At 37.1% G+C, this 26,528-nt stretch overlaps 2 protein-coding genes across 3 annotated transcripts in view; both read left to right on the top strand.

Annotated features, from left to right (window-relative positions):
• Positions 1-20,798, top strand: part of tgs1 (trimethylguanosine synthase 1) — a 49,614-nt gene extending 28,816 nt beyond the window's left edge. Inside the window, exons 11-14 of the mRNA XM_088642427.1 lie at positions 1,221-1,364; positions 2,504-2,720; positions 4,047-4,125; positions 15,360-20,798. Of these exons, the coding sequence (XP_088498553.1) occupies positions 1,221-1,364; positions 2,504-2,720; positions 4,047-4,125; positions 15,360-15,497 (578 nt within the window). The 3' untranslated portion in view covers positions 15,498-20,798. The remainder of the gene's footprint in view (positions 1-1,220; positions 1,365-2,503; positions 2,721-4,046; positions 4,126-15,359) is intronic.
• The window catches only part of lyn (LYN proto-oncogene, Src family tyrosine kinase), a 34,038-nt gene continuing 28,154 nt past the window's right edge, over positions 20,645-26,528 (top strand). Inside the window, exon 1 of one of the 2 annotated variants that reach the window (XM_088642423.1) lies at positions 20,645-20,804. The gene's annotated coding sequence lies outside the window, so the exon portion shown is untranslated. The remainder of the gene's footprint in view (positions 20,805-26,528) is intronic. The other variant, XM_088642422.1, reaches the window with a different exon arrangement.

Below are 26,528 nucleotides of genomic sequence, written 5' to 3'. Positions count from 1 at the left end.
TATCAGCAGAAACACATCACTCTAATAGTGACACATACATGCTCAATGATGCACTAATTGTTGTGTGCAACAGACCAGTAGATGGGGAGATTCAAGTGTGCTGCTTTGGGCAGAGTGTTGAGTCGCTACAGAAATCCACTGGCAGTGATTGATGGCAACCTGACTATACTAGGCTACAGTTATCGGGCCCTGGGACCTCACCTTCTGCCCTTTCTGTGGCTCATCTTACGTGACCACATTCCAGCAGCACAGAGCACAACAGTGTTGCATAATGTGTAGCTGTGTCTTTCTTCCCCTTTCTCCTAATCACTAAAATGTATGATAAATGGTTATTCACTATCACTATCGGGATCTTTGCCTCGCCACCTACGCCCCTTTTCCATTAGTTGATAAGCAAGGGAAATAATGAATTATAAAATGCGTCTGCCCCTTTTCGTGGTAGTAAAATAAGATGTGACTGTTGCTTAGTTACATAGTCGACAGTTGTTCTGTGCAGATAGGGTTTTTTTTCTGACAATTAAAAATATCCTAAAGCCTTTCCCTTATTCTTCGAAATGATTCTTTAATCTTTAACAATCCATACATTTATAAGAAGATTATCTTTTGTGGATTGCTACAGCTTTTAGAACAATGTCAGCGTTACTGTTACGTTGCTGTTGAGCTTATCACAGGAAATACATTTATTGTTAAAATAGTGATGGTTCTATAAGAACCTAAAGGTCATAGGAACTATTTCCTAGAAGTAATAGATTATATTTTAGATTTGAGTAACTCCTTCTCCATATGAATCATCAGCAGACAGTACTCCTGTTGTGAAATATTGTTCCCAGGTTTGTCATTATTTTATGATTTTGACTAAACATCTATGGTTAAGTTGTGACGTGTTCAAGTTCAAACTACTGATGTTTAAGGCTAGAGAACATGTCAGTGATACCACAAAATCAAAATATTTGTATGAAGGTGAAACAAGCATCTGCAGATTCTAAACCTTGTATTCAAGGCAGCTATAATTATTTTAGAATAAAATATTTAATTTTGGTGTTCTGCCATTTTGGGAGCTCCACCATACCAATAATGATTTATACGTCTTTGAACAAAATAAATCTTCCCATTTATGTTTGGCTTGTAGCGTTGTGTGAGAAGTTGTCTATAAAAGAGGCTTCAATGAAAGGCAATTGATCATTTTTCTAAGTGTAGCTTTTTCCCCTTCTCTTCCTCAGAGGGCTGGTTTTCTGTCACTCCTGAGAAGATTGCGAAGCACATTGCTCTGCGAGTCCAAAACAGCTTCCACTCCGATGTCATTGTAGATGCTTTCTGCGGTGTAGGAGGCAATGCTATCCAGTTTGCTTTGACGGGAAAAAGAGGTACTTTTATGTGATATTTCGGCAGCACTGTACATTCAAGGGTGGATGAAAATATTTTTTTTGAAGATTTATACCATGTCTGGAATTATAAAAGAGACACAGTGCAGAAATTTAGCACCTGTTCTTCAGGAATTGTTAATGAAAATCTTTTATCAAAATGAGATGTTATATTCTTGTATCAAAATACATCATTTTAATATATTTGTACAATCACCGAGAGTGTTGTACTTTTTAATCAAGACGTTCTGTTGTTTTTCATTCTGTTATGACCCGATTTGAAATGACAGTCAAAGTGCTAGCAGGGACTCAGTTTTGCGATAGCTACTTGGACATCACACATTAGGATAGAATGTAATTGTCTTTAAATTTAGTTCTTCATTGTGCAGCGTAATGTAAAATAATGCATTACATGCCTTCTGCTGTCTCCAGCAACTTGTGGACTCACGTGTGTGTAAAGAATTTGCATTGATATAACCTAATACTGCAGTGTATATCATGGTTATTTACACAGGCATTGATGTAGGCTATACTGTATATAAGCTGAATTTCTTCTGTCATTCAGAAACATTTTTCTATCATAATGCCAGTTTTTAGGAACTGTGTATTCTTGTGTTATTTATTGGGTCCTGGGAGTATGACGTGAAATGTCTATTCCTTTTCAGATCCAGATGTTGAATTTCATTTTTATTGCCTCAATTGTTTTTCTGTGCTTTTTCATTGTAACCCAGCATGCTGTTTTTTTTATCATGTATAAAACTATACCCCATGGCAACTTCTTAGTTTCTTTTTTCTTTTTGTTGCTGTCCAGTCAAGGCAAATGGAGTGTAAAAGGGTATATGAAAAGGTTCAGGTATATGAATTAATCAGCATGTATACCATCTATAACAGTTTTGAAATCTTAGGAAACGCAGTACTGTCATTAACAGTTACATTTACAATTTCGTGATTGTTGGACAGGACCTTTGTAAGCCCTAAGTAAAAATGCATCTTATCCTGTTTTAGGATTTTAAGAAAGCAGAAATGCTCTTATTGTTTAAGGCATTCACAAGTCAGACCAGTATATGAGAGGTATGAACTGTTGGTAACTAACTGTCTTCGGCTTTAATGATGCACACCGGCTTGATTTGAATGTTTTACAGTTATTGCCGTTGACATCGATCCTGTTCGGATAGCCCTGGCTCAGAACAACGCAAAGGTGTATGGAGTAGCACAACAGATTGAGTTCATCCAGGGGGACTTCATGGAGCTGGCTGTGGACATAAAAGCGGATATTGTGTTCCTCAGTCCCCCATGGGGGGGCCCAGACTACCTGACAGCTGATGTTTTTGATATTAAGACCATGATGTCTCCAGATGGATATCCTTTTATTAAGATAAAGTCCATTCTTTTAACAAAACTAAACTTCCCTTAACAGGTGCTATTTCTGAAAATGTAGGCTGCATCTGCTATATGAAAGCTTCTTTTGGTTATGTTAAAATACAAAAAGTCTGAGAGAGGGAGCTGAAGGCTTAAATGCCTTTACCAGTGGATTTTCAGTACTATTGTTTTGCCCGGTTTTAAACATTGTCACCATTGATTTTTTTTTTAAATCCTGTTCTTTGTACACAGTGTTCTTTTATGTTTTTTGCTGCATTTGTTTCTTAGCAACACAATTTGCTCAACAGCATCAGATAATCTCAGTCATTTTTCTTGTTCTGCAGTCTCTTGTTCTTGTTCTCCATTTCCCGTTCTGCATTCCTCTAGCTGTCAGTATGTATTACAATTACTTCAGAGCGATGTAACCAGCATTCCAGTAGTTTACGACAAATGGAAATTCATCTAGCACATTAAGAATTGGCAATGCAAAGTTTGCTCTATTTTTAAAGCAGAGTATGCATAAAAAATAAAAAATCATAGTTATTACAAAGGTTCCTTTTTTAAAAGAGACACACATAAAAAAGTGGAAAAACTCATTATGAAAAGAAACAATGAAAATCCCCTTTGTTTTCAGAGCAGGGCTTTGCTTGGTTTCATTGCTTTTTTCACTTGAAAGCTGTCAAATTCAGCAGTGTTTGGCATGTATTACACTTATTTCATAGTCACCCATGTTTTGCATCTAATGTCATATAATACCTTTATCATGACAAAGCTACTGAATGGACATAATTCCAATTGTACATTAACACATCGACCTGCAAACGCTACAGCTCTTGGAAATACATGGAAGTACATGAGGATTATCACCTTTTAATCTGTCAGTCCGCTACAAAGAAAGGATAGGTGGATAGACGCCACAAAAAGCAGCTGCTGCACTGGGCCTGCTTCATCATTCAGTGTGGATTTCCTATGTGCTGCTAGAAATAGTGTTGATCGGCTGAGATGGTGAATTCTGACTGTCAGTGACATTAAAGATTCCAGGAAACTTTTTGAAATAAGGACATATCATTCCAGTAACTTAACTATGCCCCAATAGTATACAACAAACAACACTTATCAGTTTAAATGTACTCTTTTCCTTGTTTTGTGATTATTTTGTACATTTTATACATTTCATATAAACATTTATTCTTAGCTTACTCAATCCCCTAAGAGGAACTGCATTTTATATACCGATATATTAAGAAAGAAACATTAGCAACGAGAAGCTGCATTACAATCCATGGTGTAAGCATGGTAAAATTGTGTTTTCCTTAACAGTTTTACTTTTGAAATTTTCAGATTGTCCAAACTGATTTCAGATAACATTGTTTATTTTCTGCCTCGAAATGCTGATTTTGACCAGGTATGTAATAACCCTTTCTGTTATTTTGTTATATTTATATGTGTTTCGTTTTTTATTTGTTGTTTACTGGGATCTGCATTCGTTTTACTTGAGAGGACAGGCAAATTCACCAGCATCGGGGGCAGCAGGTCTATGTTTTCCGAATGTTAGGAATAAATTGTTCTTTAAAAAAACAGCCAAGCCTGTCAAAACCACAAAAAAAAGCCTCACATGCAGAGTGTTCTGATTTTGTGATTTATGGAAAAACATACACTTTTGATTTATTTATACCACTGATATTTTTTAAAGCTTATTTTACACATGGATGAAAGTCATGGTAAGCACCTTATCTTTACACTGGAAAAAAAAACATCAAGCTAAACGCTTTCGCAAATGTTCTGGTTTGTGTCTAAGGGTTTTTGGCCACTAGGAGGAGTTGTTTCTCCAGCTGGTTACAGTGTCAACATACACTGTAGTGCAGTATTTCGTCAGAAGAGGAAAATGGTTAAAGATTGAATATTAAGAAAAAGCTTTGACGTTCTTTATAATATGTGCTTTTACTGAAATGCTTTTAAAGCACAAAATTGTTAACTATTTTAAACTTGGAATTAATCCAACCAGTGTGCACAGTTTTGTAATAGAAAGGTATAACTGAGACATTTAGGAATGTTTTAGCCAGGAAAACTATAAACTGTAAATTATGTAGAGAGAATGCAATAGGTTCAGATTCTGCATTCAAACTACTACTAGAATCATGATGGAAAAAACAATACTTCTTTAAAATTCAAATTATTTGATATCATAATTCTGTGTGTTATGAGGAAGAAAATCATTGCACCACATACAGTGTTCTACAAACAGAAAACCATGCAAATTTGATCTCTTGTGATGCTTCTGTATAATAATGCAGGTATTTCTTGCTGGGGAGCTTTTTAAAGTTTCATTTGTTAGTGCACTCCACCTACTCTCTCTAAAGGTCAGCTTCCCTATCTTCTGTGCCATATTGTTGTTGAGATCTATCCCCAAAACAAAGCACTATACAGATCTGCAAGTTTGTGGCTTGCTGAGAACTACGCTGAAACGAAATAATAGTAATTATAATATAAAACAGGTTGGAATGACTTCTTTCTTAACAAATGCTCAAACTGTTCCATACATAGAAAAATGTCTTTGTGCTATGTAGGTTTTGGGGAGGCACAGTAACACAGTGGTTAGCGTAGCTGCCTCGCAGCGCTGGGACCCAGTCCCTGGGGTGCTGTCTGTGTGGAGTTAGTATGTTCTCCCCGTGTTGGCAAAGGTTTCCTCTAGATTTTCTGATTTCCTCTCGCAGTCCAAAGACATGCTGGGAGGATTGCCTTCAGGGAAAATTGTCCATGGTGTGAGTGTACAGTATTTGTTTTTGTGTCTGTGTGTGCCCTGTGATGGACGGGGGTCCTGTCCAGAGTGTCCTGCCTTGCACGCTAAGCTTGCTGGGATAGGCTCCAGGCCACTGTGACCCTGGAATTTGGAAATGTGGTTATTAAACCTCAGGTGTGTGTGATGTAAAGTTATAAGGTTTTCAATTCTGTATACTCTATAATGTTAATCATCAAAATTCTTATAGGAGTCATTTTTAGATCTGTCAACATGGGAGGTGCTGGTTTTGTTGTTTAATACAATGCTGATTTTGGTGTTTAGTCTTTCTTAAGCATTTTGTAGTGCATAAAGAATTATAATAATGTAAAGGAACAAAAGAGCTTTAATTTAACAAGCTTTTTTTTGTTTTCCTCTACGTTTTACATTCTGTAACATCTCTACATACGTTGCACGTGGCTTCAGAATGAAAAGATTCAAACATTTGAAACCCATCTCTCTCCAGAGGAAGTATTTACCCTCAGTTATTATTGTCTTTTTCCTGTTGCCAATAACTAGGCCCATTCTGTTCTGCAATTTAAGGTACGACTCAGCTTCATTACTGTACAGCTATGGGTGGTTGTAGGTGCTTCATTTCATCACATCAAGTTCAGGGAATATTATGCCACTAAATATATCCATACCATTCATTTGATAGAAAATATAAAATGTCTCACTAATTTTACTATGAAATAGCAAGAATGCTGTTACATTTTTTAAGAAAACCAGTAAACTGTATCTGTAGCATCACAAGAATGGCTGACAAGAATTTAAGAACAAGCAAAACTGAGAACTCTTCATTGTTCTGGAACCGGAACAATTGAAAGATCTGCAAAAAAGTCAGACTGTCAGAGGATCTTTTGGTTTTCAAAATTAAAGGAAGTGGGTAGGGAAAAAGGATCAACACGCCAGTAATATTACATTTCCAAACCATGGTTCAGTTGTGAGCCTTGGATATGACTTATTTGCAGTAGGTCTGTCTTGTGTTAGGGTATAGTATTGTTTGTGTCTCCTCTGTTGTGTATGGTGTTTTGACTGTTGCTTGTTAAAGCTCAAAAGTCTCGTTCTAAAGGCTACCCTTGAAAATTACTTTAAATAGTCGGCATCGTTTTGATCATGATAAACAAAATTTAACCCACCTGAGTTTAAGTGATAAGATGTGTTACATCTTGGTTTCAAGAAGCAATTTGTTTGAAAGAGGCTGCTGACATCATTGTTGATATCAAACAAATATTTTTCCAGACTCATACAGTATGTAAATAAGACATTATTAATTAATAAAAAAATTAATACATTTTGTTGTTTAGTAAGTCTAAACACCTAAATTTCAAATGTAGTGAAAATGTGATATTTTCTTGGCTGTGGAAGAATATTGCAGATCTATAGATAATTGCAATCACCCAAAATTATCCTCCAAATCAGGCTACTCCCTTTTTACGCTAGCATTATTTTGTTTCCTGTTAAATTACCATTTTAAATTAAAGGGTTTTTTAGAGACTGTCAGAACTTTCCATTGCTTCTTGCACAGTCAACTGATAAAGTAAAATGTTGACTTTGAACTAATTTAACTTGTGAAGAATGTAAGGTGATGTACAGTGTAGAACATAAATTCTTCAGAATGTGAGTCATTTGATTTTAACACACCTCAATGTTAGGATTCAGGGTATTCTTTCATGTGTTTTCAAAGAACTCAGATTGTCTCCTTCCTGTAAAAGCAAACTTAAAACACTAAATTTTAGTCTATGGTTAACAAATATATAGACATCTTTGAAATATCATTTCTGCATTTTCTTTTTTTCTTCTTTCACATCTGTATTTTGTTGATGTGTTTGGTGAATTATACAGTATGCCCATACCTGAGTCCAATAAGTACAGACATATTTGACATATTTGGCACAGGTGTTCTGACTCAGTTTTTTTTTTCTTTATTATGTAAAACTCATGCTTAATTGGATTTTAACAATGGAGATTGACTTGGCGCATCTAAGACTTTCTACTTTTTTTATCCTATTGGTCACCTTGGGTGTAGATTTTACTCTGACTTCTCTTATGATGAGAGGTTTACTTTGTGCAGTGTAGTCTTTGTAATTCCATAGTCTTTAGGGGAACTATGTTTTTACCTTCACCCTTGCACTCTGGACGTTGTTGGTAATTACACTGGCAGTTGGTTTAGAGTTTTTCTTGATAGCTCTGAGTTTTTCCTGTCGTGAATTGCAGATGTTTTTCTTGGCCAACCTAGTCTTGGCTGATTGGTAATTATACCTATGTTTTCTTAAGTATATTAGATATAGAGCCTTATCTCTGTGTTGTAATTAAATATTTTTTCTATTCTTTAATCTTCAGATTTGCCAACTTTTTGTTAACAGTTCTTCGTTTTTTCAGTTGAATACACAACTGCCCAATAACAAATACCTCACCAAAAAGACGCACCTGTCAGTCAATTGTCCTAATACTTTTGCTTCTTCAAAATTAAGAGATTTAAACATTATTGATTTGTTTTATTGAGCTTAGAATAAAGTAGACCTGTATTGACTTAATTAAAAATAAAATAAGCAATGTACTCATCGTGTTTTATTGTTCCTAAGAAATGATAATTAGTGGGATTCATAGGGAAAATCCCAGTTTACGCTTCAATGTCTCAATAAGTTTGGAAATTATGCAGCATGTCTACTTATTAACTTTCCTTCTCGCTGTGTGGTCCACAGTCATGAAGGTTTTCCAAGGAATAGTTACATTTTCTCATAAGCGACTGCACATAGCTATCAGATAATCATTTTATTTGTGAAGTTAGATTTCTCTCGTTTTACATCATAAGGATGTCCTAAAGACATTTTGTTTCAAGTTCCCTTATCCTTTTGGATAGTTATTGACAAATGTAACAGGATAGTGACAAATTCCCTCTGAACATCAGAGGAATTTCTGAGTGTTATCTGCACATACTTTCAGTACTGTCCATTTTCATTTAGCTCCCTAAGGGAAAATGTTACAAAGCACATTATTAGAAAAGATGTACTTTGAAACTCTGTGATTGTTTAGTTGCCCTTAGGCAGTCTGATCAAATGCAAACTGTCGTATAGTCAAATCATTCCTAAGCATAGACAAGTTTTAATGACTAGTGGTAATATTCACAAATGGCAAAGGATTACACGCTTTTCTCAAGGTTTTCAGTCTATACAAGATGTCCTTTAAAATCCCTAAAACATCCTTGGGCTATTTTCTTTCTGCATGTACGATCAGTGTTAACTGCTTCAAGGAAAGTTTCACAGGCCTAGAAAGTAATGAGCAAGAAAACTGAAATATCCTGCATCTTATCCAAAGGCAAGTGTTATTTACATAGTTCTCTGGTATTTATGATGCATATTATCTGCAAACACTTTAGGAAATAACTTACGTTGTGATAATTAATGATCTACATATTATATTAAGGGAGTTCACCTTTGGCTCAGCTGACAAGCTCCCTGTTGCGTGACGGCGGAGATCCGGGTTCGAGCCCCGGCGGTGGAGCGGTGAGGGCACATGCCCTGAGAAATTCGTTACAATATTAATTTAATGGCTAGTCCTGCAATTTTGGGGCTCTGTGGCTAAGGATCTGCGCTGTGACTGGAAGGTTGCCGGTTCAAATCCCGCGGCCTAATCCTACTCCGTTGGGCCCCTGAGCAAGGCCCTTAACCCTAACTGCTCCAGGGGCGCCATACAATGGCTGACCCTGCGCTCTGACCCCAAGCTTCTCTCCCTGTCTGTGTCTGTGTCTCCATGGAGAAAAGCTGGGGTATGCGAAAAGACGAATTCCTAATGCAAGAAATTGTATAGGGCTAATAAAGAAACATTATTATTATTATGGAACAAGTAATAGGTTTATTCCATGCTGAAAAAAATAAGAAAGAGAACACAACGTTTCAGCCGTGGAGCCTTCTTCAGGTGTGAGCCTCACACCTGAAGAAGGGTCCACGGCCGAAACGTTGTGTTCTCTTTCTTATTTTTTTCAGCATGGAATAAACCTATTACTTGTTCCTTTGCAGCCTACGCTTGCTGACGCAGCTACCCACCTGAATTATTATTATTATTATTATTATTATTATTATTATTATTATTATTATTATTATACAGTGCGCTGCAAAAGTATTCACCCTTCTGCAAAGTTTCTACATTTTGCTATTGCTATCTGAGCTAGCAATAATGAAACTTTTAAATATGACTTTATATTTAGAATCTACACAATTCTCCAAACCTGTAAAGCTATAGATGGTGATAGTATATAATTCAATTATATTTTTAAAGAAAATCAAAAAAAATCTTTCAATTAAGTATTTAGCCCCTTTCCTACATTAATACTAAATTGGTTCAGGTACAAAAGCATAGCTAAATTGTTTCCTTGTGAATTCAATGTGGTTTAACTTGATATCAGATTAAATACATCTGTTAGTTCCCTCAGATACAGAATTCCAAGTGACAGCTCATAGAAAGATATGACAAGTCAACCATGAAGACCAAGGAGCTTTCAAAACAAATCAGGAATAAAATGGTAGAGAAGCACAGATCGTGAGATGATGACTTGTCCCCATGAGTACTTTGAAGTCCATCATTAAGGAGTGGATTGTGCATCACACCACCCACATAGTGTCTCCATCAGGCTGCCCTTCCATACCGAGCAGCTAGGCAAGCAGGAAACTGGTTAGGTTTGCAACTGGGAAGTCAGAATTGACTTTGAAAGATTTACGAACTTCTGAGTCTGATCTGATGGACGCATGGCGACACGAAGTTGAGGGGCAGCCTGGTAGAAGATCAGGTGAACCAGTAGCTGCTAAGGCAAGTGGTGTTAGATTGTGGAGCAGGGTGTTCTCAGTAAAGTCACCTCAGATTTGAGCACTCCAAATTTAATACGCTAGGGGACTCAGTGCTCCAAAATCTAGTAGGTCATTGCCGTGTCAGACTGATGTAAGGTAAAGAAAGCAGTAGAGCCATTCCAGCCAACAGGGAAAGACCGGGTGTCAGGGTTTCCACTGCTGCTTCCAATGAGGGAGCAGAGTTTGAGACAGCTGTTTGTATCCTGATGCCTGAAGTCTATGAGTGAGGGTCTGCGGGGTGTAGACAGTGTCAAACTCAACGAAAGCTAGGAATTGGTGCATGAGTTGCTGGGATACCGTGAGCGAAGGGCTCAGTGATCCCATATTTCAACCTCGAGCATGACCCCAGAGGGGGACATACAAGCTAGTGCTGAGTAAATGAAAGAGTTGTGGCATGCTGCCAAGGGTGGTGTAGCTTGGCAGATGCGTCTCTGGGCCTGGGTAACCACGAGCAAAGAGCTCAGATGGAGTTTAGACAAATTATTTGGAAGCAACTTGATTAAAACACAGTCACCTTAAATTTTGGCATATTACCCCGGAAGGGGGCCATGTACTTTCGGAGAAGAGTACATGAAAAGGGGAAGTTAGCTCATGTTATGGCGAAAAAATTTACCCAACAGTTTGTGGTAGGCCTGTGAACGGTCTGCCTGGATCAGTTCCCTTAAGTGTAAGCTGTGCTGTGCCGTCACGCTACATAGAGCTGGTCTGTATAGCTGAGTGGCTAAAAAGGAGCCTTTATCAAAAAAGACTCTCCTTAAATATTCAACTGCAGACATGTGGCAGGATGTTTTATGGTCAGAGGATATGATGTCACTTTTTGGTCTAAGTGCAAAATGTTATGCCTCACACACTTCCTATATGGCACATTATACAGTACACATACACCTAGAAATATGGTATATTTTTAAATGATGCCTCGGAACACTGTTGAATTATGCCATAGAATAACATATTTCCAAAGTGCTTTATTCTGTAATGCTTTATGCTGTAATTGTTATAGTATTCCACTGAGTTTGGCATTGTTCTATAAGCAGTGTGCTTTTCATTTCTCAGTGAGACATTAGATGGGAAAGTGCTTCAAATGGTTATGCTGATACTGTTCTCACAACTGGCAACCCACTGAAGCTCAGCAGGTGTGAGCCTGGTCAGTACCTGGATGGGAGACCTCCTGGGAAAAACTAAGGTTGCTGCTGGAAGAGGCGTTAGTGGGGCCAGCAGGGGGCGCTCACCCTGCGGCTCATGTGGGTCCTAATTCCCCAGTGTAGTGACGGGGACACTATACTGTAAACAGGCGACGTCCTTCGGCTGAGATGTAAAACCGAGGTCCTGACTCTCTGTGGTCTTTAAAAATCCCAGGGTGTTTCTCGAAAAGAGTAGGGTGTACCCCGGCGTCCTGGCCAAATTTCCCATCGGCCTTTATCGATCATGGCCTCCTAACAATCCCCCTCTATAAATTGGCTTAATTACTCTGCTCTCCTCCCCACTGATAGCTGATGTGTGGTGAGCGTTCTGGCGCACTATGGCTGCTGTCGCATCATCCAGGTGGGGCTGCACACTGGTGGTGGTGGAGGGGAGTCCCCATTACCTGTAAAGCGCTTTGAGTGGAGTGTCCAGAAAAGCGCTATATAAATGTAAGCAATTATTATTATTGTTCTCTTTCATTTGAGGTAGTAATTTAAGCAATAATTTATTCCCATTTTTTCAAACATTCTGCTTTAACAGAGAACCTAACCAGGTTAAATGGAGTCCCAATGACACCCTCTTCTGTGAACACTATAGTCTGTTGAAAGAGAAACAAAATTGTTGTTTTATTTTCTTCATTGAATTGCAAGCCGATTGTTTGCTGTGTTAATGGTTCCCCTTTCTGGCTGTGGTTCTGCAATGGTTCTGTATTTCTGAACTAGAATGGTGAAGGGCTGGAACAAGTTGTCTCTTAAGTTTCACCTCCTAAAGGTTAATGAATAGAGGCATGACAGTGCGATTCTGTTCTGACATCAAGTCAATAATGTATTGAAAGTAAGAAATGAAAGGGATTCTGTATTTCTTCTGTCCAGCATTTAGAATATACTGTAAATATAACACAATTAATAGTTTGTTAGAGAAATCCAGAACAACTAAAAAATATCAGTAGGCAGTTATAAACTCTCAAGTAAGTAGCTGCATCAGCATGCGTAGGCTGCATAGGAACAGGTAAAGGTTTATTCCATGCTGAATAATTTTAAATCAAAATTACTCCCATTAATGCCCAGGTTTAGTTCCAACATGCTAATATTAAAATTTTGGTTTTTGATAGTTTACTTAAAATATAAAGATGCATGTCATTGTAGGACAAAGGAAATACATATTTTGAAATATACAGTATAACTAGCCCATAGTTTAGAGATGAATTAAAGTTCATCTCAAGAAAACAACTGATAATGGAATTTGCACAAAAAAATTCAAGTTTAAAGCTACTGTATGTAATTTACAAAATGTCTTGTGGGAAACATTTTTTTCTTGAAATATACTATGGTTTCAGGGTTGATCACACATCTTGTTAAATATTTCCATGATAAAATGTCTGTTAATGAGAAAAGAGGAAGTTAAAAGTATAATTATGGGCTGAAAATATTGCATTTAGTTTTCAGTAGATAAGGAAAACATTATGAATGCATGCACAATGTGATTACGGCACAAATATACTGTTCCTTTCATTAGTGACGGTCTATGTTGTTAACTTAGTTATGTACTGTATAAGAGGATTACTGCTATTTAAGCTTGTTTATAAGTACAGTATGTCAGATGTGCAAAACCAAGTCCAAATTGCTATGAAATCACACTTCCCCACCAGAATGACTTCAGTCAAAACAGTCAAAAATATGCATAAAATATACATAGCCAGTTCAGCTAGTTCTAATGCTATATCATGTTCCACTGAAATTCAGTGGGATCTTGGGATATTTTTACAAGTAAGTTTGAATAATTTGTTCTTTTCTTGAGGGCATAAAACAACTTAGTAAGAGAAACATGTACTCTATATACAGTATGCTGTAAGTTAAGCTTAAACTAAAAGGTGACTTGCACATTTGGTTGCAAACTTTGCACAGATGTGTTCTTTTGACCTATCTTATAATAAACGCAATGCACATGTTACAAAATCCTACTTTGACAACAGGCTTTCAAAAAATCCCCACATCTCATAAATATCTCAGAAATGTATATTTCTTTTTATAAAAAATTATATTGAGCAGTTGTGCTGGGAAGTAAGAGGGGTTTGAGTTCACAGTTGTGCAAGTCACATACTTAAAACATAATGGCTATTGTACGGTTCATACACATTACTGAAAACAGCACATACTGTATTCTGTACTTGCAATTCAAGTGTTTGCATCATCAGTGGGGAGGAGAACAAAGTAATGAAACCAATTTAAAGAGGATTATGAGGATTATTAGGAGGCAATGATTGATAAAGGCCAGGTGGAAATTTAGCCAGGACACCAGAGTTAACACCACTCCTCTTCTTGAAAAGAACATTTTTAACTACCACAGAGAGTCAGGCCCTCTCATCTCATTCAGTTTTATTTCTCCTCCAAAGGACAATGCCTTTTTACAGTATAGCGTCCCCATCACTGTACTGGGGCATTAGGAGCCACACAGACTGCCCCCTACTGGCCCCACTAACACCACTTTCAGCAGCAATCTTAGTTTTTCCCAGGAGGTCTCCCATCCAGGTACTGACCAGGCTCACACCTGCTGAGCTTCAGAGGGTTACTCATTTTGAGTTGCAGGGTAATACAGTATAGCTGCTGGCTAGCACCTAGAATTTCCATTCCCAATCTGATGTGTTCCACACCACAGCCTCAGATAGCCAGAAGGCTGTGGCCTTCAAAAAAGGAGCACAGTGCTATGCAATTATGAGCCACAGGGAAAAAACTACAATCACTGGTTAATGTTATGCTGACTTCCTGGACCACCTTTGTAAAATCATCCATAAATTATGCTGTAACACATAATTCTGTGTTATGTTGACCTACTGTATGGTTCACAAGCTACCTCACCAGTGAGGTACCTCTTAAGCAGATTAATTATTAACTTCAGCCCCAAGTACCACATTTGTTTTGACATCTGACGTCTTTTCTACATGTTACAGTTTCAAGAATTCCTTGGATCCTGACATTCAGGAATGGTTGAAGAAGCCAACAGAAGAGATCTGTAGTTGAGGATCTCTGGTTTAAAACACAAATAAATCTTTAAATACCCGAGCGGCAAAACCTTCTGAATATTCCTTACACTCACTGTGTAAGGGTGGTGCCATAGTGTAGTGGGTGTGCCTTTAATTGCCGGATGACTGACAGGATGTGGATTCAAGTCCTAGCTATCTAACCCTTAAGTAAGATACTTTATCCACAGTTGCTCCAGTCCACCCAGCAGTATATACTGTATAGGGACCTGCACTGCTGGGGGTCATCCCTGAGATGGACCAGCGTCCCATCCCTAGAGGAAGTCACGTGCTCTCTAGTCTTAATCCTACCAGAAACAGGATGAGCTCTGGCGCAGAGAGCCTCTGTGATTCTGAAATGCACTTGAACTTTACTTAAGGGGGTTTCGAAAGTTGTGTTGCATAGTGTTTGCATAAGGGATTACTGTCATGTAGGGGTTGTCTTTATTTCTGCTTCAGCTGATTATCCCTAACATAAGTTGCAGTTTTAAAAATTAAGGCTCAAGTGGGGCACTGCATGTACTGCACAGGAACAAGCAGAGGTTAATGCTATGCTGGACAACAGAAAAAAAATGTTTCAGATGCAAGCCTTACTCAGATGTTCAACATTTGCTTTTAGTTTCACGACTTTGTGCGAAAAAGCTTTCAGCAGAATCACTGAGATCCTTTTTTTTTCTCTCTGAAGAGATGCATCAGATTGGTTGATGAGCCCAATATGAGAAAAGATGTGAAGTAAAAGAAATAACTCACATTTGAGGAAATGAATGATAATGAAAGTGAAACTTTCAGTGGGATTAAATTCAATTTCTGTTCTCTTACAGATAGCTTCATTAGCAGGACCTGGTGGAAAAGTGGAAGTGGAGCAGAATTTTCTCAACAACAAGTTAAAAACCATCACTGCTTACTTTGGCAATTTGATCAGATCTGACTGTGAAGTGTCAGCTGATTATTCTACGTAGGTTAAGTGCATACATGCACTGTTAATTATTAATGTGTTTATTACTTTACAATAGCCTGTTTTCTTGACAACTGTCATATATTAAGACTTAATTTTACATACATTTTTCAGAAGATGCCTACAAGTATTTTGAGAAATGTTACCAGTGTTCTTGATGAATTGTGAATATTAAACCTGTTCTGTTAAGTGCTTCAGAAGCGTTTAATATTGAAACTATCATGTATTTGTTGTGTAAAGTACCTTTTCTATAAAAGTGAATCAGTAATGCTCATGCTATATCCCATTATTGTTTTTTTTATTATTTTAAAGATTATTGGATTTTTGAACCCATATTCATGTACAGTATATGGTAACAAAGCTTGAATTATACTGTTGGCAGTGTTATATATTTTTTGAGGCATATCGATCAAAGTTCCTATTAAAACATTATATTCCATAACTATTTTTGTAGATTTTCTTAATACTAGTAGTTTGTTCACTGGTGGAGCATATTTCAGTTGTCAGATGTTAACAGCTAGATTTGTTGCTACGCAAAACGTTTTCATTGTACAATTTAAGGATGTGAGTTTTTGTGACTTTGGAAAAAGCACTAAGTTAGCAAAGACCAGCTTTTTCACAAGTCTTTTTGAAATGGATCAAAGAGATGGAAGAAAAAAAGTTATTTTTTGGGGTGTGTATAGATGTAGCACCAGAAATAGCCAACACGTTATTCCATGTTTTAAAAAAGGACTATTTCATTTTTTAGTTTTTTTTTCCATTTGATAAAAAATCTTACATATTCAATAACAGAAGTGTCTTTAGAATAAACTATTGGATTCTTTTTAATTGGTTTTATTTTAAGGATCTCATCACCGCTGTAAGTTTTCTACTTAAAGCAGGAGAGATGGCACAGTGGAGGAACATGAGAAACTTTGTGTTAGCACAGGCTGTGTGTGTAATATCTTCATGTTGTTTGGCAGTCCACCAGAGCTGTACGCCATTCACAGTCATGGACATATAGGACAGAAGCCACGTGCTACAAAGTGGATGCTTTGTGTGGATGTAGTTCGCGTGCATTGATTTTTCAACATTGTGCTTCGATGTTGCCAGCTTTGTTATTTATAATCTTACCGTTTCAAATCAGCCTTTAAAGATTTAAGCACCTTTTTCAGGAGCATCAAGCCTGCATATTACAATGACTATTCTACTGCCATTGATGTTGTTTATTCTGGATTTGACAGGTATTATAAACCCTGCCTTACAGCAAAGAAATACAATTTCAGTGTGTCAGTGTCCTATCACTGGGCTTTGACTGTCAGCTCTGTGCCACCGCATAACTTGCTTGGTGTAGACGTCTGCCATCTGTAGATGTTGTACACCATTGGCTTTGCTAGCTGCCTCCACCTTCCTGCTTTTTAACTCTGTTTTTAACGTGTGTATCCAGGTTACCAAACCAGGTCGCTACAGTGAAGGTGACAACACATTTAGTAAACATTCTGTAGAATAATGTCATTGCTGTAGTACAACACGTTAAAAGAGCGGAGTTAAGTCAGGAAAAGCAAATGCCATTGGTTCTTCTTACATACAGCATCCGTGTTTTCCTCAAACGTTAGTTTGTCGATGAATGTCTAACCCCCGTCTGTCTTCCAGATCCACTTTCCACCCAATCTCTGTGTGCATTGTTTTCAGACCAGTACAGGGCATAGTGTAGGCAGCCTGTTTCCTCCTCATTCCCAGCTGTTTTTCACTCTAGTCAGGGAAAACTTCATCAAAATCTTTACTTTCTCTTCACCATGGCATAGGCTGTCAGTGGAGGCATTTACTATTTATCAGATTTCTGGTTGCAGGTGCCATGGAGGTGGAGTGGTTAGAGTTAGTGAGTGCAGCTGAACGTACCCAATGAAGAAAAGAAGAGCAGGGAAGAGCAGGAGGAATTAGGAAGACTGCAAGAGACCGATGTTTAAAAGATAAGATAGGATCCCAGAAGAGATAAACCACATAAACATACTCTGGTGGGCTGGCACGTGTCACACTGTGGTGTGATGAATAGTTGCTAATGCAGTTATGTTCTGTGCTTAGGAATGGAAAATCCATGAATGGTTTTCATGAAGGAGAGAACTAGACCCCCATGTCCAGCTGGATATAGATGGTTCCATTTCTAAACAATTTGCCTGCCTGGCAAAACAGGCTTTATTTTCTGACAGCCACATACTGTAACAGTCTTATTTATAACTTTCGTTTTGTAATTTGCAATACGTCCATCCAGAATTAGGAAGTCCGCACTTGTAATGGAAATTGTTGCTCATATGTAAATGAGATTTGCAACAGTTCACTAACATTACAACATAAGTGCATTGATGTCTTTCTTCTTTTCTATGCTGAAAAGCAGAAAGAAGATGCACAACTTTTCAGCTGTGGAGCCTTCACACCTAAAGAAGGCTCCACAGCCAAAACATCATGTTTCTTCTTTCTGCTTTTACCTGTTCATTTATATCATGTTATATCTGTTATAAACACTAGTTTTATTGAAACAGACCTTCATCAATCTGATCAACAACAAATACAAGAATGCAAGATGCGCAATAAGGCTAGACAATGTGCTACTGATAACATTGCACGGATGACTTTGACCTGGTAACTGCTGATCAATCAGCTGATCGCAGGTGGTGTTTTTCAGATATTTGTGTCTTTTGAACCCCTCACTGCCTTTGTTTAGAACACAGTAAGTTGTTTGATCAATGGCACAGTTTGGGAAATCTGCTCATGCATATCAGCAGAAGATATCTGGTCGCAGTTGAGCTTGTATGTTGAGTTTAATTGTATGGAACAAGCAACAAAAGAATTATTGTAAGGTGTCGGATAGGAATAACTACATATCCTGTTTTGCAACAAGCAGCAGAGCTCATGTTTGGCAGAGAGTCCAAGGCAAGTGTTCATACATGGCAAGGACATCTGTGTCCAAAACGTCCTAGCCTCAGGGAAGCATGGGCAGGTGAATGAAAGAAGCTGAATTCTACAACCCAGGCACTTCTACAAGCAGTGCCTTCTGCTAAAGACTTGTCAGCACAGCCCAGAGAAGAAGTGGCTGTGAAATTGGATAGAGAGCATGCATGGCCAATCATAGCTTCTACACTGGGCCAGAGTAACACTCCAAGAACTTATTCTATCCAGTAAAGTACATCTTCTGCTGGAACAGACAACATCTGAGGTCTCTTAGGAAGAGGAAGAGGTCAGGAAGAAGGCTCCTCCTACAAGTGATGTGCTAGAAGAATCATCGGCTGCCACTTCTGTCACTGATTGATCAGGGTCTAAGCAGTCATAGAACCCCCTGTAAGCCACATCAAGAGCCTGACTCATGAGAAAGCCACTGCGTTAAAGAGACTGTGAACCCAAGTGATTAACACATAGCTATCTACAAGAGGCTAAAAATCCCTCAGCTGCTACATACAGTAGGTTATCCAGTAGGATTTTTCACTGAAATTAATAATTAAAGTTACAAGTAAAGGTTAGTTCCATTCTTAAATAGAAGAGAGGATTCTGACTGTAGAGCTGTCTTCTAGTGTGAGAAAGAGAGAAGACAGGTAGAAAGGATATAAAGAACAGGAGAACAAAAGGAAGGAGCAAATTAAAACATGCACAGAGCAGGTGAGGAAAAGTGTCCAAACAAACAGAGATCCGGGGGAGAGGTGACAAAATCGGAATGGATATGGCTCAAAAAGAAATCAGTCTATCATTAAAAGGGGTAGGAAGACATCCAAATTTAAGGATAATCTTGTTTTTTTTCTGAAGCAGTAGTATTGAAACCCCTGTAAAAGGATGCAGACAAAACGGTCAGTGAAATCATGGCCAGGACAGGTGAAATGGAGAACTATTTGGGTGGAGAGATTTTTCATCCTTACAACTCTGATGTGCTCCCTGAAACGGTTAGCAAGTTTTCTTCTTGTCTCACCGATGTAAGAGAAGCAAGAGATGCAGTAAATGAGATTACTAGATACATTTCTGAGTGATTTTGAAATGTGTGGTACTGGACACACGCATATGCTGGTGATTCAACAGCTTCTGTTACAGCAGAAAAAAAAAGGTGCCTGTTATGGATGGTAACAGATAAATCAATATTTAAAAACGTTGTTGCTTGTTTGTTCCATACAGTGTCTGTTAATTTATTTTTAGAATTATAACTCCATCGCCTTCGCTCTCACTCCAGGAGACTGTCATATTACATAGAGCGACTTCAACGTTTTTAATAAAGTAACAAAGCAAAACAGGCGGTTCGAGTTTTGTTACTCACTTCGTTAATTACCAGATTCTTGAGTTGTGTGGCAATAAATCTGAGCAGACCAGCTGACCTCTCGTCTTCGTAAGGGTTTTGTAAGAGAAGAACATATACAGTAGTTGCTTTTATGGCCTTTGGCCATTATGAGTACGTTTTCCGATTGGCGCTTTTGTTTACTCTATTTATTATATCGATTGTTCAGCTTACTTATACCTAATATAAATTTGCAGAAAAGCAAATAACAGTTTGCTGCAGCATTCCGAAAAAATAAATTAATAGGTATTTTTATAAAAAATTATCCTTTATCTCTAAGGTTTTCTTTGAATTTTGGACATAAAAGCATAACACGTGTTTCCTAATTTATATAATTTATAATAGGTATTTAAATTTCCATCCATTTTACAATCCATACAAAGTTTACTTGGCTGTAACCTATTGTAATTATCTCATATTCTAAAACCTCTCAATGCGGTATCAATATTATATCACTACAGATATGCGCCACTGGGAGAAAAAAAATGAGTTTTTGTCTGATTTTGTAGAAGTCAAATTCGTGGATTTGTTGTAGCATTAAAAAAACTATTTCGTTACTTTCAGAGAGGAACGCTTTGTAATCGGTCACACAATCCTTTTACAAATAGTATTAATAACTTGCTCCTCTAAAAAAAAAAGTGCATTAATTCCTGAAATGCTTTTTTAATGGTTGGCACTTGCAACTCCAGTATTCTTCCTTTCCCCAGAAATTTTGCTTGTGTTCAAGATAACATAAAGGTCTCCAGAGACCGGACATTTGAAGAGCGCAGTGGTATTATGCAAATAAATGCTAAACATACTGAACATTGTACCAGGAAGTTGCACTAAAAACTCCCAAACCATTTCTGAAAACCAAGTTCCTCATTCTGTGGGCTGGATGTTAACAGCAGAAATTAAAACTGGACTTCATTTTTCAGAAGAATAAATGTGTAAACAGTACGCGTGAAATTCGAAAAATAGTTGATCTGCGACAATTTAAAGGCGCCAATTACTGGACAGAACAAGGATCTATAATTTACAAAAGTAAGTCAATTATTTTGTTATAGTCCTAAACATTTACTAATATACTTAGTTTGGTGGTAACACCATTCTGTACTCAATTCTTGACATTTAAAAAAATATATATTTTCTTTCAATAATAGTACCTGAAATTAAGGTGGTAAGAGTTCTATTTGATACAGTTTTTAAAAAACGTTACTTCGGTTCAGCTGTTTGTTTTCCCGTTGGTTTTTACAGTCTATTAATAAAGACAGTATTTGCATCATCTCCATAATCATTGTCATCTTTCATGGAAATATTATGCTCCATATCTTTAAAGCACTGTACGTGTAAAGTACATTCTTTTACCGTTTTTTAATAACGCAACAGTTTCTAAACCCAAGTAAAATGCAATAAACGTCTTCTAGGAGCAGCGTGTGTTTTATCTGACTTAATGTACAGTCCGTGAATCAGCACTGAAGTAGAGGGCTGTCTTGAAACCATTTGTAGGTGTCGATGTGTGTGCCTCCCAACACGTATGTTTCTAGATATGTTACCAGAATAAGATTGTATTTCTATGACTGTGCAAAGTGCTTCAGATTTTTAATATCATGGGTTTCTCTATGGAACAAACAACGTATGATTTTTTTTTTAAAACAACAAAATATAGCGAATTCTGGGCAATGTTAATATTTTAGAAACTCTTCTTTTGTTAATTTTTAAGTTCACGTTTTATTGTTTTACTTTTATGGGGTAAATTAATGTTAGAGATGTACTTTAATAAATGCTGGCTAAACTAAAACACAAATAGTATAATTTTTGTGTCATACTTGTTGTGTATTTAAGGAAAGATACCATAGCTTTCAGGATTTTGGTTGTTTTTTATTCATGCCATCATGAATTATTTACAAGCATGCAGAATGATACTTTTATTAAAAATATATTGTGGACTTTATCAGCAAAGTTGTTTTTAAATATGTCATGTATTATATTTCTGTAAAATTTTTAGTATGTAGCTTATTATTTGCCTTTCAACAATGGAGAGTAGCTTAGAACTCCTAATGCAAAACCCACATACTTCACAGGAAATGCAAGAAAACAGGTGGTCATGTGTTTTAGACACGCATTGCGGATTAAAAACAGAATGTAGCGACAGATGCCCAGAGATGGTTTTCAACACTTTTAGCTTGGTATCTTTTCTAAACCACATTGACTTTTCTATACGATAGTATTGTATAATAAATGTTTGTGCTGTCTGATAGTTTAACACTAGTTCAGTACTTTCATAAGCATCACTTCCACAGATAAGATAAAGAATGAATCCTGTTTTTAGTTTGTGCTGCTGAATACCTTGCTGAAGTATGGAAGCAATGCCTACATATACAATGTATTCTATATCAATATACCATCTCAGTTTGCATATTGGGCAACTACTTTGAATTCTCGCTACAATTTAAATAAATAATTTACCTTATCTACCTGTATCTTGTTTTGTCTAAATCTTTTTGTACAGACGCTTCATGTCATACTACTTTATGTGTTGTAGTAGCAGGGGTCGTTCGTCGAACAAGTCTTAATTTGTTGGTTTGGCAGGATTATCATTTTCAGACTGAGCTGGTTGTCCTCTGCCGTGGGGCTGCAGTAATGTTTTGAGTTTTAGCTTTGACTTTGTGTGTTTTGAACATAGTATAAGACATAAGAGGATGTCTTAAACAATCAGCACAATTTGTGACGCACTTACTGCACATACAGTATTACATTAATGCAGATAGCAGTAAAACCTTACAATTTGGTTCTGTGTCCATTTTATTTAACTATAAGCCACATAAATCAAAACCAGACAGTTTAAGAGTGGAGGTACCAATCACCCTCTGTAGTGCCAAGTTTATAAATGCTGAGTTTGATGATTTGCAAGGTCCTAAACAGCTAATGTGTGTCAAATGGAGAATTTCCTTTTTGCAAGAAGAACTGTGCCGTTGTGACATTTGTGAGGTGTGCCCATTTGTTTAAAACATACATTAAAATGTCCAAACAAGTTGAATGTCATCTGTCATTGTTCCTTGAAAATGCTTGCTAAAATGCCATTAAGAATAGGGATTAGCATTTGAAAAGAGACAAAACGTGTTGATGATGGTGTTAGCTCTCAGGTGGTTATCTACATAAGCTTTTATTTTATTGGACATTAAACAGCATGTTATCTACTGTATGTAGTAAGACCCTGCTCACTATCTGAATCAGCAGTCTTCCCCTGACATGTCAGAGTTCTTGCACAAATGGCCCAGCTCAGAGGAGGAAATACAGCACATCAATTGCAGAAGGGTTACCATGATAATCTGACCATAACTCCCTGCCTGTTTCCTGTCTCTCATCTAAAAATACAGTGACGTCTCAGCTCCAGCATTTCTCAATCTAAAGTCCAGCTCTGTCAGTGGTTTCATCGTCTCTTGAACAGCTTTGTTTAGAAACTATGAGGTCTATTTTCTTTGAGGCTTTTTATTGTTCTTTCTGATGTGACAGTTTATTTGGGTTCCTACAATTATTATTTTTTTAAAAACGTTGAGCATTTCTCTTTGGTCTCAAATGAAATTTGAGAGAATAAATATGTGTTTGCACAGATTTTGTGGGCTTTTTTGACCACTTTTTAATAACTGTAGTAATGTCCAGTATTGTAACTTTCTATTAAAAATGTCCATAAATGCTCCTTTTGGGGGAATGCTTAATAAATTTTACAGTGAGAGAAACATAAAGTGAGAGAAACAGGGGGAGTGCTTTTAGCTTTTAATTAATGTTGTAAGCATTTAATTGCAGCTTCTGCCACATTTTATATAATAAATATCACATATTTGACGTGAGACAGAACAATCTGGTGTTGTTGTTGAAAGATACACACTAAGTCTAAAATGGCACTCTGCAGTTTTTCTTTTCTTTCCCTTTGTAATGAGGTAACAGTTCTTTATTAAGACAGAAAAAAGAAGTGGTTTCCAGACATTTTGGTGCCTTCTGAGAAGTGTTTTGACACCTTGACTTTATATTTTAAGATTTCATGACTGTCAGTTTTTCTTTCTCGTCACAATTCCTAGTATTTCTTGGAAAACTGGCCTGATTCATAGTTGGTAATTCAGTTCTTTATCTTACAAGTTGTCATAGAGCATAAGATAAATCGTGGATTGTTTGTTTCTGTGCTCATCCATGTGAGATGATTTCTACAGTAAGTACTCCAATCACAGATCAGGCTAGAAAAACTAAATTCGAATTAATATTTGGAATTTAACTAAATGTGAAAACCATATATTTTAATTTATCGGTATTGTGGCCGGTTGTCTCTTGAAAGGGCTGCAGCAACCATGGGCCTGCTACTGCATAAAGCCAAAAATATCCTCAAAGATAGTGGTGTGTATAGTACACAAGGCTGCAATGGTATTGTAGGCTTACAGTCAGCATTAACACATTTTCAGATGTTTTTTTTTTAATTTAAAGGTGCATCACTGAGAAGTAGGTTTGTTAGTAGTAGTTTGGTATAAGAACAGTGGTAAGGTTCAGCTCATTGAAGTGGTGGGGATCGATGTTCTTGTTGGAATACGTTTTTCTTTGTACAGTAGATGTCTTTGGGACTGTATCTCTTTGTGTAAATAAAGGCAGACAGATTCCATAACTGCAATTTAATAATAATAAGAAGAAGAATATATTCTATATATATATCACTTTTCTGTAAATATAAAGCACTTTACCGGTAATGGGGACACTGAGTAATGAAGCCAGTTCATAGATGGGGATTATTAGGAGGCCAGGGGGAAATTTGTCCAAGTCACCGGGGCGTTAACACTGATGTAACAATTTAAAGTGTTTTGGGTGTGGATTCAGTGAGCCAGTGAGCTGCATCAAAAAGTGAGTGATTTACTCAAATCTTCAGCAAGGTGAAACAGCCCCCAACATTATTTTCCATTCAGGTGCTTTCATAATGTTCATGGCAATAAGTGCATTGGAACAATGGGCATTTAGACTTTACAAGCCTTCAGCAGTTCAAATTAACAATGGGGCCCTCCTTTTTAAAGATAGGAGTCATACTCTCTTAAACAATGTCAAAGTGACCTTAATTAGTAACGAGGAACATTCTATACTTTTTAATTGTTTTATTATAATTTACAAAGGCAATGTTTAAAAAGTACCTAGACAATTCTCATATATCCAAAACACTCAGCTACAAGATTTCAATTACAGTTTTTCAACTTCTTACAGACCAAAATGATTATTTACTGTATCTACATTTGTTATAGTCAGGCATGAAAGTGATGCAGTGGTGAGCATTGCTGCCTCGCTGAGCTGGGGCCCTGGTTCAGTTTCTGACCTGGGGTGCTTTCTGTGTGGGGTTTGTATGTTCTCCTCATGTTCAGGGGGGTTTCCTCCCACATTCCAATAACATATTGATAGGTACAGTACGTTAGCTTCTGGGAAAATGGTCTGTAGGGCAAGTGTGTGTCTGCCCTGCAGTGAACTGGCATCCTGTCCCGGGTGTACTCTGCCTTGTGCCCATTGCTGGCCAGGTTAGGCTCAGGCTCCCCAGCCACCCTGAATGGGAAGAAGTGTTTAGAAAATGGATGGATGGATCTGTTAAAGTTTTAAAATCAAACATAATTTAGGAAGCTAACAAGCAGCCTTGAAAGGGACAGGAAAGATTACTCATACATTTGGAAGGAGATATTCCGGTCAGTGTTTACCAAAAAAAATGTGTGTAAGATCTAGATCTTTTTGCAGAAGAGTGAATTTCTCAGATGTGTGATGACCATGTTTTGTGTTTTGTGCCCCTTGTTTTCAGAAATCACCCTACTAGTTAGTTAAGACACGGTGTTGTGTATGTATTTGCACCGATTGCCTTAGTTAAGTGATGGCAAAGAGATCTGCCAACAGTTGCTGGTCGGTAGGTTATTTACTATGCTCTTGCAGTGATACAGAATCCATGTGTTGAACACAGAGTTAAATTACATATTTTCTGTAAATAAAAATCCTCTTGTGTCTAACAATTTGGTACTTTGTTTAGTAAGACCTGGGGTTGGTTTGTTTTTTAGGGGTAGGGGGACAAGTAGGCATGTAGACTTACCTTGCAAGACTTACACTTACAGTATATTGCAAAAAAGTGCTTTTATAATTCAGGCTGATTATCAATAACGTACATGCTATATACTGTACGTTAAATCTCATCCCTAGCATTGATAGAATTTTGTGCTCTATGTTGAAATATTCTTTATTGTGTATTGTTACAGTGATGTAATTATGTAAATATTAAATGTAAAAAGCAATTATTCTTATCATTATTTAAAGTGGAAGTGTGTAATTTACACACTTGCTCTATGATGATTGATTTCTTGTTATCATCATCTTTAAGAAGCAAGACAGTCCTTTTGTTTTGGAAAGAGGTTTGGTGTCAGTTAATTTCTCATGCATGAACCTGTATAACATCCTTCTTAGAGGGAAAACTGGCTCGGAAGCAAAATTGCTGAACATTTCCTCAAACTTTTTAAGGAAATAATACCCTAGTGGTAACAGTGCTGAGGTTTCCTTGGGGAACAAAAATGTTTGTTTAAAGATTGATAATATCTGAGCAGACATTTGCCCTGCCTAAGTCAATCATGGCTTTCATATCATAAGGGGAATTTCCTCCAATAGTAGCATGTTTAGATTTTTTATATGCTTTAAAGAGAATTCATTTTTGCCTGAGTAAAGATAAAACTCTATGGGAAAAATAAATAGCATTTGGTTAGACAGGCTTCTGTC

The sequence above is a fragment of the Lepisosteus platostomus genome, chromosome 8 (genome assembly GCF_059453375.1).
Source record: "Lepisosteus platostomus isolate fLepPlt1 chromosome 8, fLepPlt1.hap1, whole genome shotgun sequence".
NCBI lineage: Eukaryota > Metazoa > Chordata > Actinopteri > Semionotiformes > Lepisosteidae > Lepisosteus > Lepisosteus platostomus.
Note: the sequence above shows the minus strand (reverse complement) of the source record. Positions and strands in the feature narration are given on the sequence as shown.